The 17,046-nt window shown below is 38.3% G+C and overlaps 1 protein-coding gene across 1 annotated transcript in view; it reads left to right on the top strand.

The window, feature by feature from the left end:
• The window catches only part of CDH2 (cadherin 2), a 216,087-nt gene extending 207,344 nt beyond the window's left edge, over window positions 1-8,743 (top strand). The window contains exon 16 of the mRNA XM_045458563.1: window positions 7,337-8,743. Within this exon, the coding sequence (XP_045314519.1) occupies window positions 7,337-7,543 (207 nt within the window). The 3' untranslated portion in view covers window positions 7,544-8,743. The remainder of the gene's footprint in view (window positions 1-7,336) is intronic.
• Window positions 8,744-17,046: the final 8,303 nt, after the last annotated feature.

The following is a 17,046-nucleotide window of genomic DNA, read 5'->3' as shown; positions in this document are numbered from 1 at the left end:
TTGGTATTTAAAAACTTATGAAAAGTGCTTCAAAAATAACTTGCAAGAAACTACTAAAGTTTAGAACTTTTACTTTTTGTCTCCTCTTAAATTTATTTGTCCTCTTCAGAATATCTCTGTACACTCTTATCTTTTTTTTTTTTTTTTCAACGTTTATTTATTTTTGGGAGAGAGAGAGACAGAGCATGGACGGGGGAGGGGCAGAGAGAGAGGGAGACACAGAATCGGAAACAAGCTCCAGGCTCTGAGCCATCAGCCCAGAGCCCGACGCGGGGCTCGAACTCACGGACCGCGAGATCGTGACCTGGCTGAAGTCGGACGCTTAACCGACTGCGCCACCCAGGCGCCCCACTTATCTTTGAGTTCATATCCAGCTACCACACCTAGCAGCTCTGTTATCTTTGAAATCCTTGGATTTTACCCCTTGGATTTCCAGTTTTCATATGTATACATAACATGAGGATAATAATAAAATCCTCTGTTAAGATTTCTATAAGGACTAAATGAGATAGTCCACATTATATTAGTTATTATTACAAGTTACTTTGCAAGAAGAACACTTTTCTACTGTTTTCTAGGTATAAATTTAAAAAAATCCTCTCCTTCCAAAAAATTGGCTTCAAGTAAAATGAAATTCTCAGAAAGGGACATAGTAATGTTGGTATTAAAGTCACAGAATTCCACTGTAATGTGAACCTGGTATACTTTTATGTCCACATATATTTTAAGCCTAAATCCTAGTTTCTTCTTTTTTTATTCAGTTTTATATATTTATTTTGGAAGAGAGAAACAGTGCATGAGCAGGGGAGGAAAGAGAGAGAGGGAAAGATCATCCCAAGCTCGGACCCTGATGCGGGGCTGGATCCCAGGAACCATGAGATCGTGACCTGAGCGAAATCAAGAGTCAGTCCCCCTGGGGCGCCTGGGTAGCCCAGTTCGTTAAGCATCAGACTTTGGCTCGGGTCGTGATCTCACAAGCCCTGCATTGTGCTCTGTGCTGCCAGCGCTGATCCTAGAGCCTGCTTCGGATTCTGTGTCTCCCTCTCTGCACTGCCCCCACTCGTGTGCGCTCGCTCTTGCTCTCTCTCTCCCAAAAAATAAAAAATAAATTAGAAAAAAAAAGAGTAGGTTTCTTAACCGACTGAGCCACCCAGGTACCCCTCATCCTAAATCCTGGCTTCTTCTAAAAGGAGTATATGTAAATATGAACACGGTGATAAGGTGAAAACCCAAGCCCAGGACAGTAGTGCAAAGCTACCTTCTAGTATACCTGCTGGATGTCAGGGACTGTGTTGAATAGCAGGATATGAAATGAATATAAACATCGTTGGCAGAAAAGGATGTCACAATCTAGTGTAACCAAAACATGGCAATAAAATTAAAAGGGATCATAGAAATGACTCTCAGTCATGATTGAGGGAAAAATCCATGTAGCAGAAGTAACATTTTTAATGGGCTTTAAAGGATGGATGGATGGATGGATGGATATTTCAAATGAAAAATTTTGAGTCAAGAAGTTTCAGCCAAAGGAAATCACGTTTCAGCCAGCAGGAAATGAATATGCATATAACATAGAGGTACACAAAAACATCACATTTTTAGGTTTGGAGGGGCTTTTGGTGAATAATTTAGTTGTGGTTGCTGAAGCCAAGAATAGCTGAGACAGAAAAGGTACATGAACAGTCCAAGTTCACTGACTGCTCTGCTAAAGAGTTTTAACTCTATCCTGTAGGTTACCCAAACAACAGGCATTTGAGTAATAATGCCTTCTAGGTTTTTCCAGGTCCACATACCTCTTCTATTATTTACTTAAACTTCTAATCAATTTTTAATTTATTTGTTTAATAAAGGTAATTGTTTTAAAGTGCTCATGCGCCAATTAAAAATTATCTTGCATACCCCCCGCCCCACCCGGGAAACTTCTCCCTTATTTGGGAAACACTGCAATAGGTGATAGCAATCAGTTTTACTTGGGGGAGCAACTTCAAATAATGTCTGAAAGAGGAACCAGGCGTAGTTTGTAGAAAAGAAGTAGGAATAGTACTGGGGGACTGGGAGACCAGTTCGAGAGGCTTTTGCTATGGTCCAGGCAGGATATAAAGAGGACCTGAACTAAGGCAGGGGCATTGAGAGAACAGAAGACGGAATGTAAGGGAATCAACAGGACCTCTTTCCTCTCAGATCCCTCATGCGTTCCCGCACTGAAGAATGTGGGTTTTTATAGCTCCTGTAAAAGCATATCTCCATCCATAAAGCATAGGATCAGAAGTCTATAAATACAAGCTCAGCAAGAATTCAGCCAGAGACACAGGCTTTTTCATTTTACAGAGACACCTCAAACTATAGAAAATAGTTCAGATTTATCCAGAGTTCAAGATCTGCCTCTCCAGGAAAGGCAAAAAAGGCACATGCTCTTCTAGATTTAGTCAGACGTAGGCGGAGAAAGAGAAACACATGCAGTTCATTTGTGGATTTGACAACAGCACGTTACACATCGTGTGAAACAGTGTCTACACCTAAGAAAAAAGGAACCCCATAAGGGAAGACCCGATGGGTACGTGGCCCACCGGATTTCTTCCGTACATTCTCTCTGGTTGCATGTCTGTCATTTTCAGTCTCTCAGAACTTGACTGTGATCTTTTTAGAATTACCAAAATAGTACCCAGAATTTATATAATACCTCATCCACAAGAGTTTTTATTCTCAGATAAAAATCAGTGCTATCCAAGTGGAAGGGACTTAAGGTACTCAATCTTCAGGCTAGAAAGATGGCTTGCCTAAGAATTCTTGAAAAGTTGAGTGATTTTTTTTTGCCCTTTTGTAATTATTAAAACCTGAGACTGTGCAATGTTCTGGCATAGCATAGTGATTTCTAATGGATTGCATGGCCTTAACTTAGGAAGGAAGGAAGGAAGGAAGGAAGGAAGGAAGGAAGGAAAGAAGGTAGGAAGGAAGGAAAGGAGGGAGGGAGGGAAGGAGGGAGAGAGGAAGGAAACAGATTCAGAAATGACCAGGATGTTCTAAAAACCAAAGCAAGAGATAAAAACAATTTACAAGAAACGAATATACTTTAGAATATCAGTAGTGAATAGGGGTCTAGATTATCAGCAGTATTATACTTATTTTAAGGAGTTGAATTAGATGGTTTAGGAATACAGTGAAAGGTCTCAGGTCCTTTTCCACACCAGTGAATACCAGACAGCTTCCCACGTTTGTCCCTAAGTCGTGGTAAATACAGGCCATTGCTTTCCTCTCCACTGAATCCCGTCACACTCGACACCCTGCCATTGACTCTTTAGAACTAATTTTAGTCTTAACCTTTTCATATTTCCAGTTTGGAGCTGACACCATAAAGATTGGGCAGGGCTCTGCATGTATTTCTATTTAAATTTTGAATTGTGATAAAACAGATGACCTGAACATGGTGACCTTGGTCATTGTCTCTGTTCTCTGTCTTACAAAGCAGTTTTACTCAAGGTCATAATGAAAACTTAATACAGATATGGCCTGCTTTTCAAAAGTTCACGTTCTACCACTTCACTTCTATGGAAGACCTATATCAGTACTTGTTTTCACTAACCGAAAGAAATCCAAAGAGGGGTTTGCTTTTATGAAAAAAGGTGAAAAGCAACAAGCAGTGTATAGCTTCTGTTGTATGGGAAGCCGTTATAGAGACATGTGCACCCCAGGAGAGAGAGCAGCCCGCCAGGCTCCTTCCCCAGAACTACACTCAGCATCTCAGCATCCAACTGCAAAGCTTTGAACTGTGTCTGTGAACATCTCTGCTTCATCTCCATTTATTTTGTGCATCCGTTAGCAACATGTGTCCTGAGGTATCAGAAAAGCCTCAGAGGCATTATTTTTGGAGTCTGGGAATACTCAAGAAATTTCCTATAAGAATGAATAGTAATTGCCTCCTTGCTTTCCTCCATTCCTCCTTCCTTTCGGAAGGTTTCATCAGAATGTTCTTACTTTCGGATAGCGGGGGATACCTGTATTTGTCTTCGGAAACTTATTCTCCTTATCAGGATGTTCTTTGTCTTCTTGATTTCTTCCCAGATCTTTCTTGGGTCCAGTTCTCGTGTGGACCCAACCTAGACCACGCTGGACTAAAAGAATCATCTCTTGCTTAAATTTGCAGTTGCTGGATTTTGTAGGGAAAAGGAAAAGGGGTGCATGCTAATAATTGAATATAAACTCCGTGAGGACAGGCGTTGGATGTAGCTTATTAATAGCTGTGTCCCCACCACTAAGCAGAATACGTTTAATATACATACTATAAATACATCTTGAATTGAATACATAAATATAAACAAAATGAACAAAGGTGCATTGTTTGGCTTTTATCAACTAAGGCTGCAGTAATTAACAACTCCAAAGTATCATCTGTTTACAATAACAAAGGTTTACTTCTTGCCGAAATTCTGGGTTAACTGTGGGCAGGCAATGTCTTCATGTCTTCTGTGTTTCAGGATCCAGGCAGAAGGAAAACTCCGAGTTGGGGCAGACCATTCTCCTGGGAGAGGGGGCAAGAAGGAACTGATAGAAACGCATTAGATGGAAAAGGCTTGAGGTGTCTTCTCTACACCACTGCTTACGTTGTACTGGCCAAACCCAGCTCATAGCCAAGCCTGACAATGGGTTTGGGAAGTGAACTCTGGCTCCAGAGAGGCACTTGTGGTAGTGTGGGCATGTGATCCACCTACAAAGACAGGATAGTAAATCATTGAGGACAGTAATACGGTCTACCACAGAAAGGAATTCTGACTTTTGAGAAATTGTAGTTTGTGATTTTCAGTCTTAGCAAAAATTGCCTTGTAGTTTATTCTATAAATATGGTAAATAAAATCCTTTCTAAAATTACTTGTGTTTTATACATTGAAGTAGTTTGCTGAAGATGTGCTTTATTTTATTTTACACTGGCTTTTCTGGGTTATATGTAGTATAACCAGACATGAGGGAAAATGGTGTTTCATTAAAATGGTTACAATGGTTGGTAAGAGAGACTTGGGATGGGAAAACTGGTAGTGTGTACTTTTCTCTTTTTTTTCCTTTTAATTTTTTTTAATATTTATTTATTTTTTTTTTTTTTTTTTTTGAGAGAGAGAGAGAGAGAGATACAGAGTGTGAGTGGAGGAGGGGCAGAGAGAGAGGGAGACACAGAATCCAAAGCAGGCTCCAGACTCCAAGCTGTCAGCACAGAGCCCAACACAGGGCTCAAACTCTTGAACTGCGAGATCATGACTTGAGCCGAAGTAGGATGCCTAACCAACTGAGCCACCCAGGCGCCCCAGTTTCTCTCCTGCTTTCGATGGAAGTCTGGCAGCTGCCATTTGTTTCTCAAAATACCATGTCTTCACATTTATTTTTCTTCTTTCAAGTCACAAAGCAAGAAATTTTTCACTGAACCTAAAAGTGGATTTTTTTAGACTAATATTCATTGAGTGCCAACAGGCACCAGACACTGTGATGAGCCCTTGGGTGCCTTTATTCTGTTTAGTCTCCATAATAATCTTACTGTTGTTATTACACCTGCAGATGAGGAAATGAAGCCTGGAGAACTTAGCCGAAATCCCTCAGCTAATACTGTGTAGCGCTGAGCTGGCAACCCAGGGGATAGTGGTTAAGAGGTCTGACGTGTTAACCACTAACCACTCTACATACTGATTCTGACCTTAATTTTCATGTTCTTTTGTTCTCTTCCTCCTCTGTAAACTTGGAAGAATAAACAGATGATCACGTAGCTATTAAAAGGTCCCGCATGTACGTACTCGTAAAATACATGTGGATCGGAAGGATTGATCGACAGGACAGTAAGTGAGGCCACAGCCCACCAGCGTTTAAAAAGCAGAGTTGGGGGCTCCTGGGTGGCGGAGTCGGTTTAGCGTCTGACTTCAGCCAGGTCACGATCTCGCGGTCCGCGCGTTCGAGCCCCGCGTCAGACTCTGGGCTGATGGCTCAGAGCCTGGAGCCTGTTTCCGATTCTATGTCTCCCTCTCTCTCTGCCCCTCCCCCGTTCCTGCTCTGTCTCTCTCTGTCCCAAAAATAAATAAACGTTGAAAAAAAAATTTTTTTTTAATAAAAAATAAAAAATAAATAAAAAGCAGAGTTGTAGGAAAGGAGAAAGATTGTTTGGAACTGATGCTGGTGTATCTCAGGGCACTAGAATGGAACTGGGGAAAATTTAGAGAAAATGCCATTTTAAGTATTAAACCTTAAAGGTTTTGTAGGGCATAATTATGAATTGGCTACAGGTACATGAATTCTAGATTAAAAAGCAAGAGTTAAGTTTTTAGATAATAATTTCATTGGCTCTTATGGTTTTTAAATAATCTTTAATTTAGATTTGCAAAATTTCCCCCTGCCAATATTTACACTGTATATAGACACTGGAACATGACTTTTCTGAAGCTTATGGGAGCTAGAAGTCACTCTATTCTTAAAAAATAATACCTGATCATAGTTTAATGATTAATGTCAATTAATGTCACATTTTGTGTTTCATTATGAACATAAATGATTTAATGAGTATCTTTCCTTATATTATAATCATGTCTGGCCAGTTATCCTTTTTTCTTTTTTTTCATTTTCCTTTGATTTCCCTTCATTTTTCCTTCCAGACCTAGGTCAAATACGCCACTTCCTCTTTGAAATCCTAGCTCTCAGTGCTAGTCCTGATTTTTTTTCTTTTTTTTTTTTTTTGGCATTCTAATGATTTTTTGCCTCGACTCTGTAGCTTTATTACTTATTTATCATTTATTTCACACAATAGTAATGCCCGTTATGCAAGATTACAAGCTTGTAGAGGGCAGGGGCCATATGGCATTCATTTGTGTATCTGTCTCTTTGCGTTGCATTTACAACCTGTTCAACATGTTCACTGTCAGAATCCTTTGACTCTGACTCTTAGGGTTCACGTATGACATGATTTCATAGCCCTGTGTGTTATTTCATATAACTTATACCAGCAGTAATTACTCAATGCACGGTTATCCAATTGCATTACCAGACTTCATCTGAGATCCTTCTCAACCTCTAGCAGTTGGCCATTCATTTCTGCCTCCTGCCAAACACATTCTCCAATTAACTCCCCTTCCATTGTACGTCTTGGCCTCACTGAGCTAGACGTCCTAGGGGTCTTTCCTGCAGAGGAAGATGTATTTCTGTCTAACTTCCAAACGTGGTGATAACCCCAATTTCTGTAGGTAGCAAATGTTGTGGTCTGCAGGTGGAAACTTACAAACAAGTGTTTGATTCCATGGGACCCCTAGGATCTGCTTGGGGTTTGCACATCGTAACCCTCTCTGCATTCTTTCTTTGTCTTTCCAAATCGTAGGGCCTTAAAGCTGCTGACAATGATCCCACCGCTCCGCCATACGACTCCCTCTTAGTCTTTGACTATGAAGGCAGCGGCTCCACCGCTGGGTCCTTGAGCTCTCTTAATTCCTCAAGTAGTGGTGGCGAGCAGGACTATGACTACCTGAACGACTGGGGGCCACGCTTCAAGAAACTTGCTGACATGTACGGTGGAGGTGATGACTGAACTTCAGGGTGAACTTGGTTTTTGGACAAGTACAAACAATTTCAACTGATATTCCCAAAAAGCATTCAGAAGCTAGGCTTTAACTTTGTAGTCTACTAGCACAGTGCTTGCTGGAGGCTTTGGCATAGGCTGCAAACCAATTTGGGCTCAGAGGGAATATCAGTGATCCAATACTGTTTGGAAAAACACTGAGCTCAGTTACACTTGAATTTTACAGTACAGAAGCACTGGGATTTTATGTGCCTTTTTGTACCTTTTTCAGATTGGAATTAGTTTTATGTTTAAGGCTTTAATGGTACTGATTTCTGAAACGATAAGTAAAAGACAAAATATTTTGTGGTGGGAGCAGTAAGTTAAACCATGATATGCTTCAATACGCTTTTGTTACATTGCATTTGCTTTTATTAAAACACAGAATTAAACAAACACAAAACAAAAACTCATGGAGCGATTTTATTATCTTGGGGGATGAGACCATGAGATTGGAAGATGTACATTACTTCTAGTTTTAGACTTTAGATTTTTTTTTCACTAAAATCTTAAAACTTACGCAGCTGGTTGCAAATAAAGGGAGTTTTCATATCACCAATTTGTAGCAAAATTGAATTTTTTCATAAACTAGAATGTTAGATACATTTTGGTCTTAATCCATGTACACTTTTTTTATTTACTGTATTTTTTCCACTTCACTGTAAAAATGGTATGTGTACATAATGTTTTATTGGCATAGTCTATGGAGAAGTACAGAAACTTCAGAACATGTGTATGTATTATTTGGACTATGGATTCAGGTTTTTTGCATGTTTATATCTTTCGTTATGGATAAAGTATTTACAAGACAAAGTGACATTTGATTCAACTGTTGAGCTGTAGTTAGAATACTCAATTTTTAATTTTTTAATTTTTTTTTTATTTTTTATTTTCTTTTTTGTTCGGGGAGGGAGAAAAGTTCTTAGCACAAATGTTTTACATAATTTGTACCAAAAAAAAAAAAAAAAAGGAAAGAAAAGAAAAGAAAGGGGTGGCCTGACACTGGAGGCACTACTAAGTGTGTGTTTTTAAAAAAAAAAATGAAAAAAAAAAAAACCAAGCTTTTAAACTGGAGAGACTTCTGACAGCAGCTTTGCCTCTGTATTGTGTACCAGAATATAAATGACACACCTCTGACCCCAGCGTTCTGAATAAAATGCTAATTTTGGATCTGGTGACTGGTTTGAACTTTTTCTTTTCTACCTGAGCTGCTTTAAATGTTGCAAAAACCCCAAGTATCGGAGTTTCGTTGATAGAACAGCACTACAAAAGTATGTATCTGTTCTCGCGCTGTTCACCACTGAACCCCCCCTTAGCCTGGCGGCCTTGTCCAGCGAGCAACAGAGAGAATCGCCACGGATGTTCCCCGTCACAGGAGAAAAACATCAAGAGACGCGGGAGGAGACTGTGCGATGATGGTATACAGATCACTTCAGTGAACTTTGTGTAATTCTTAGTATCACTTGTACTTTAATTCCTTTCCGCTCCAGCTTATGATTACACTGACTCTAAAGGGCCTTTTTCATTAGAGCACCAGCATAAGGAAAACCTTGGTAAAAAGTTACAGGACTGGCCCTGAAAACCGCACTGGACACCTGGCATCTCAGGCAGTTCATTGAAGCCATTTTCTGTACCCCGTGCAGTATATATACTCTCTGGTACTTCCGTTCCATGACTTGACCATTTTTTTCTGGCTTCATTGAGATATGATTGATAAATAAAATTGTATGTATTTAAGATACACAACACGATGATTTGCCATCTGTATAGATTACGAAATGATTTCCACCGTCAAGTTAATTAACATATTTATCACCTCACATAGTTACCTTTGTATGTGTACGAGAACACAGAAGATCTACTCTCTCAGCAAATTTTAAGTATACAGAACAGTATTAGCGCTGTATAGATGGTCACGGAGAACAAAAAGGAGAAATGATCCTACTAAACTTTGCGAAATCATTGATGTATCTTACTATGACTCGTAAGTGAGTTTTAAGAGACATGAAGAAAGTCTCACTGTATTTTCTGTTTTCTTCGTGATGATTATCACACCATATTTTCTTTCTTTTTAATGTTTTATTTATTTTTGAGAGAGAGAGCATAAGCAGAGGAGGGGCAGAGAGAAAGGGGGACAGACGAGCAGAAACGGGCTCCCACTTACAGCCACAAGGCCGATGCGGGGCTGGAACTCACAAACCTCAAGATCGTGACCGGAGCTGAAGTTCAACAGCTCCGCCAACTGAGCCACCCGGGCTCCCCGCCCACCATATGTTCTTATACTGTCCAGTTCGGAAAACATTTATACAACACACCTCCTCTAATTAACTCCATGTCTTTTTGCTTCACATGAGGATTATTTTATATTACGGAAATTCACTTTTCTATTGATTGACTCTGTAAGTAATACTTTCTTGTTACTTTTCTAATCACTAAATGCCAGAGATTGCCTCTGGGAATTTCCGTAATGAAACTTACTAAATTTTCTAATTGGAGTAGTCTTTTTAAAAATGGATTCTTAGACTGTGCCACTGTGCTGCTGTATATCCAAATGAAAACAACTATTCTTTTATAACTCAAACCCAGAACTTAAATTTGCATTATTTAGGTAAACAAACACTCTCAATTATTTATTTATTGTTGACATATGGTCACAGACCACATCTAATATATACAGACTTCAAGCATTACTAATAAGCATTCTGTACCTACACAATCAGTAAATGTAAACAGCATTTTTCAAAACTTACCTTTTTTGTTAAAATACATGACTATCTCCTTTGTGAAAACATTTCTCAAAACAGAAACCAGTAAGTGGAAGCCCCGGCCCTGCCTTGCTACAGGAGTAACTTTTGTTAGCTATTTGATGTGTAATTTCTGGTCTTTTCCAATAAGTATTTTTCCACACACATTTCCATTAAGATTTTATTTTGTTTGGTTTTCATGAAAGTGGGATTGTATGTTACATGTTTAACTTGCCTTTTTCTTTAAGCGATGTGCCTTGGAGAAGTTTCCTTATTAGTATACCTACATACATATGTAGGTGTATACCGATATATATATATCAGTCTTTCTGAATGCTATATAGAATTCATTAATATGCACATATGGTTAGTTTAGCCATTTCGTAAGTAATTTGTCGTTTCCAATTTTTCGCTACTAAAAACAGTGCTACAATTAACATTCTTCCACATGTCTCTTCGCACGGGGTATTTCTCTGAATGACATACTTGGAGATGGAATTGCTGGATTAGAAAATGTGGAGAGAAAGGAATTAAATATAGCCAAAATTATAAATATTTTAATGTTATTTCAAATGGACACTGAGCTGAAAGTAGATGAAGCTCTCTAAAAGCCAGCCAGTTCTTTCTTTGGCAAAAGGATTTCATGCAGCCCAAAATAGTAACCACAAAATGTAAGACAATCTAGCCAAGGCCTTATTCTTTTTCTTTGCAAGGTAGTCTTTGAGTCGGGCCACAGTACTAGTTTCAAGTACTTTGAAATGCCTGTAACCATGTGATGTAATAAAACCTTGAAAACTATATTTGTGAACGTGGTTTATGGGCCCCAGCCAGAAACATGTTTCACTAGGTTGTTCCTAGTGACGTGGATCTCTTCTGCAACATTACTCCTCCCCCAAAAATGCGTGCAGAGTGCTAAAATCTCTGTGAAATGGGTTGTTTTCCATGATACAACATGTGCATTTTACATTTTAATGAGACACAGTCAAGTTGCCCTAATGAAGAGTAAGCTAACTGAAGACCCACCAACACCTTATACAAAACTCTGCAGACTTCCATCCTCAGCACCCTGGACATTACACGTTTTACCAATATGACTGATGAGCAGCAAAGATACCTCGTGCTAATTATGACTTTCCTGATTACTAAGGAGACAGAATAACGGTGACTTTTTTCTTATGTTTTTTAGCCATTTGTGTTTCTTTGAATTGCCTGTTTCTATTTCCCTGTTGAATTACTTGGCTTTTCCAATTAATTACTAAGAACTCCTTACATGCATTTTTCTCCCGGTCTTTTGCTAACCTTGGCAATTTGTCCATGGTGTTTTGCCTACTGAAATTTTTGTTTTACCTGGTTTACTCTCTCAGTATTTTCAACTGTAGATGTTTGAGGTCTTCCCATCTCTGAATTATAAAGTTAACTATTCTATATTTTCTGGGGGTTTTGTTGTTTTGCATTTATTTAGCTCTTGAAGTCACCTGGAAATTACTTTGTGTGAGGTAGAAATCTAGCTTTTTGGGGTGCCTGGGTGGCTCAGTTGGTTAAGCGTCCCACTTCAGCTCAGGTGATCTCACAGTTTGTGAGTTCAAGCCCCACATCAGACTCTGTGCTGACAGTGCAGAGCCTGGAGCCTGCTTTAGATTCTGTGTCTCCCTTTATTTCTGCCCCCTCCCCCCAAATAAACACTAAAAATTAAAAAAAAAAAGAAAGAAATCTAACTTAAAAAACTTCTAGATACATGATCTGTTTTCTAAACCCACTTGTTAACACGTTCAACCTTAACTCAGTTATGTGAGATAACACCTTCATCATATATACAACTACCATCTAGGTATGTGTTTCTTTCTAGGTGATTTATTCTGTTCCATTGATCTTTTATTTAATTCCTGCACATACTAAATCGTTACTCCAGACCGTTGACTCAATAAACCACCCTTCTGTTCAAAATTTTCTGTATTCTTTTCCCACATTTTCATTTGTGCATAAATTTTAGAACCATCAAATTCAATAACAAATTTTGCTGGAAATTTTTATTAAGTTGTGAAAAGTTAGTAGTTTCATCTATTCTCCCATGCAATGCTATGTAAATCTCTCAATTTTCAGATCACATATACACTTTCATAGAGTTTCATTAAACATTTTATTACACTGTTTTATCATTTTAATTGCTATAATGAGTGGGACCTACATTTCACAGCATTTTATTGAATAATTCTTTTACTGCTGTATTGGAAATTTATCCACTTTTATTTATTTATCTCACTTTTGTTTTATTTTACTCCCATATTAGTTCTAATTGCTTTTTGGTGATTCTCTTGGATTTTCCTGACAGACAATCATGCTGCAATTCATGACAGTTTGTTTTCTCTAATATGAAAACTTAGCTCATTTTCTGTATAATTAACAGTAATGATCATAAGCATTTTCTTGTTTCTGACAATCGTAGGATGGTGTGTATATTTCATCATTATATATAAGACCTACTGTAGATATAAATATATTTCATATATTTATATGAATATAAACTGGATTACTTTATATGAATATAAGTGGATTACTTTGAGATTTTATGAGTACACATGTTGAACTTTATAAAAATTTTCTGCATCTACAGAGGTGAAAATATATTTACATATCAATAATAGTGAATTATGCCATTGATTATCTAATATTGAACCAAACTTTTTGTAATAAATCCTACTTGGTCATAATGTTATTCTTTTTTTTAATTTTTTAAAAATTTAAATTACAATATAGTTAACGTACAGCGTTATATTAGCTTCAGGTGTACAATATAGTGATCCAACAATTCTATTCATTACTCAGTGCTAATCATGATAAGTGTACTCTTAACCCCCATTACCTATTTCACCCATCCCCCCCAACCTCTTCTCTGGTAACCATCAGTTTTGTTTTCTATAGTTAAGAATCTGTTTTTGGTTTGCCTCTTTTTTCTTTGTTTATTTGTTTTGTTTCTTAAATTCTACATATGAGTGGAAACATATGGTATTTGTCTTTTTCTGACTTATTTCACTTAGCAATATACTCTTTTTAAATTTTTTTTAATGTTTTTATTTTTATTTTTGAGACAGAGAGAGACAGAGCATGAGCAGGGGAGGAGCAGAGAGAGGGGGAGACACAGAATCTGAAGCAGGCTCTAGGCTCTGAGCTGTCAGCACAGAGCCCGACGCCACGGGGCTTGAACTCATGGAGAGTGACATCATGACCTGAGCTGAAGTCGGACACCTAAATGACTGAGCCACCTAGGCGCCCCAGCAATATTCTCTTTAGATCCACCTATGCTGTTGCAAATGGCAAGGTTTCAATCTTTTTTGTGGCTGAGTAATATTCCAGTGTGTGTGTGTGTGTGTGTGACATCACATCTTCTTTATTCATTCATCTATCAATGGACACTTCAGTTGTTTCCATAACTTGGCTATTGTAAGTAATGTTTCTATAAACATAGGGGTGCATGTATCTTCTTGAATTAATGTTTGCATATTCTTTGGATAAATACCCAGTAGTGGAATTACTGGATCATACGGTAGTTCTATTTTTAATTTTTTTAATGTTTATTTCAAGAGAGAGAGAGAGAAACAGAGCACAAGCGGGGGAAGGACAGAGAGAGAGGAAGGCACAGAATCTGAAGCTGGCTCCAGGCTCTGAGCTGTCAGCACAGAGCCTGACATGGGGCCTGAACCTGGGAGCAGTGAGATCATGTCCTGAGCCGAAGTTGGATGCCCAACTGACTGGGCCACGAAGGTGCCCCAATTTTTAATATTTTGAGGAGTCTCCATACAGTTCTCTGCAACGCTTCTACAGTGGCTGTACCAGTTTGCATTCCCACTTACAATGCACAGGGATTCCTTTTGCTCCACATCCTAACACTAGTTGTTTCTGGTGTTTTTGATTTTAGCCATTCTGATGGGTGTGAGGTGATATCTCATTGTGACTTTGATTTGCATTTCCCTGATGATGAGTGACTTTGAACATCTTTCATGTGTCTGTCGGCCATCTGTATGTATCCTTTTGTGAAATGTCTATTCATGCTTTCTGCCCATTTTAATTGGATTATTTTGTGTGTGTGGAGTTGTGTAAGTTCTTTATATATTTTGGACACCAACTCTTTTTTCAGATATGTCATTTGCCAAAATCTTCTCTCATTCAGTAGGTTGTCTTTTAGTTTTGTTGGTTGTTTCCTTTGCTGTGCAGAAGTAGTCCCAATAGTTTATTTTTGCTTTTGTTTCCTTTGCATCAAGAAACATATCTAGAAAATGTTGCTATGGCCAATGTCAGAGAAATTACTGCCCGTGCTTTCTTCTAGGATTTTTATGGTTTCAGTTCTCACATTTAATTCCTTAATCCATTTTGAGTTTACTTATTGAGTGTGTTTTATTTTGTGACAGCTCTGAGCTGTCAGCACAGAGCCTGACGCGGGGCTCGAACCCACAAACCACAAGATCATTACCTGAGCCGAAGTCAGATGCTTAGCCAGCTGAACCACCCAGACGCACCCTCCCCCCTCCCCGCAACATCATTTTTTGAAGAGACTGTCTTTTTCCCATTGCATATTCTTGCCTTCTTTGTTGTAGATTAACCATATAATCATGGGTTTATTTCTGGGCTCTCTATTCTATTCCCTTGATCTATGTGTCTGTTTTTGTGCCAGTATCATACTGTTTTGATTACTATAGCTTTGTAGTATATCTTGATACCTACAAGATATCTTACTGTGATACTTTCAGTTTCTGTCTTATTCAAGATTGATTTGGCTATTCGGGTTTTTTTGTGGTTCCATACAAATTTTAGAATTTTTTGTTCTAGTTCTGTGAAAAATGCTATTGGTGTTATGACAGGGATTGCATTAAATCTGTAGATTGCTTTGGGTAGTATGGACATTTTAACAATATTAATTCTTCTAATCGATGAACGTGGAATATTTTCCCATTTGTCTGTGTCATCTTCAATTTCTTTCCTAGACGTTTAATAGTTTTTAGAGTGCAGGTCTTTTATATCCTTCATCAAGCTTATTCCTAGCTATTTTTCATTTTTTTTATGTAATTATCAATGGAATTGTTTTCTTAATTTCTTTCTACTACTTCATTATTACTCTATAGAAATACAACAAATTTTTGTACATTGGTTTTGTATCCTGTGAACTTACTGAATTCATTTATCAGTTTTAGTAGTATTTTGGTGTCATTTTGGGAGTTTCTTTAATTTTTTTAATGTTTATTTTTGAGAGAGACAGAGAGCTAGCAGGGGAGGGGCAGAGAGAGAGGGAGACACAGAAACTGAAGTAGGCCCCAGGCTCCATCTGTCAGCACAGATCCCAACGCAGGGCTGGAACCCACGAACTGGGAGATCATGACCTGAGCCAAAGTTGGACGCTTGACTGAGCCACCCAGGTGCCCCTTTAGGGTTATCTATATATAGTATTATGTCATCTGCAAATAGTGGGAGTTTTACTTCTTCCTTACCAAGTTGGATGTCTTTCCCACCCACCCCCCCTTTTTTCTTGTCTGACTGCTGTGGCTATAACCACAAGTATTCCAGTACTATGCTGAATAAAAATGGTGAGAGTGGGCATCCATGTCTAAATCCTGTTCTTACGGGGAAAGCTGTCAGGTTTTCACCATTGAGTCTGATCTTACCTGTGGGTTTCTCATAAGTGGCCTTTCCCTCTCAAGGTACTTTGTTGAGGGTTTTTTTCAAGAATGGTGTTTGTACTTTTCAAATGCGTTTTCTGCATCTATTGATATACTCATATGGTTTTTTTTTTCCTATTGATGTGACGTATCACATCGATTGATTTGCAAATATTGAACCACCCTTGCATCTCAGGAATAAATCCCACTTGATCATAATGTTATTCTTTTAATGGGCTGATGATTTTGATTTGCTGATATTTTACTTAGAAATTTTAATTTATATATGATTTTCTTGTACTTTTCTATTTTTTCATATATTTGTTCAGTTTTAGTCTGAGATTTATGCTGGCCTCAAATAAAAAATTAGGAAGACTAGGGGCGCCTGGGTGGCACAGTCGGTTAAGCGTCCGACTTCAGCCAGGTCACGATCTCGTGGTCCGTGAGTTCGAGCCCCGCATCAGGCTCTGGGCTGATGGCTCAGAGCCTGGAGCCTGTTTCTGATTCTGTGTCTCCCTCTCTCTCTGCCCCTCCCCCATTCATGCTCTGTCTCTCTCTGTCCCAAAAATAAACGTTGAAAAAAAAAATTAAAAAAAAAAGAGAAAAAAAAATTAGGAAGACTGCCATTTTTCCTGTGCTCAAATCATTTATATAAACTGATTATGTATTTGTAAAAATTTATTAGAATTCTCCTACAATTTTACCACTGTGGGGTTAGGTTTTCCCCAGTAGGAATTGGTGTATTCAGGCATTATGCTTCTTATTAACCAATTTTCACAATTTACATCTTCCTAAAAAATTGTTTGTTTTGTCTAGCTTCTAAAAAAGTTGATAGAACATTATGTACACGATTTTAAAAATCTGTTGTGTAATTTGTTTCCTTTTTTCTCTTACTTTTTTGTGTCCTTTTTTTCTTCAGCAGAGCAGTTAAAAGCAACTATTCTGTTAAGAGAACTAGCTTTTAGGGCACCAGTGTGGCTCAGTTGACCAAGTATCTGACTCTTGATTTTGGCTCAGGTCATGATCTCCTGATTCATGGGTTTGAGCCCTGCATCACGCTCTGAGCTGACAGCTCAGAGCCTGC

The sequence above is a fragment of the Leopardus geoffroyi genome, chromosome D3 (assembly GCF_018350155.1).
Source record: "Leopardus geoffroyi isolate Oge1 chromosome D3, O.geoffroyi_Oge1_pat1.0, whole genome shotgun sequence".
Lineage (NCBI taxonomy): Eukaryota > Metazoa > Chordata > Mammalia > Carnivora > Felidae > Leopardus > Leopardus geoffroyi.
This window is presented reverse-complemented; position numbering and strand designations above follow the sequence as displayed.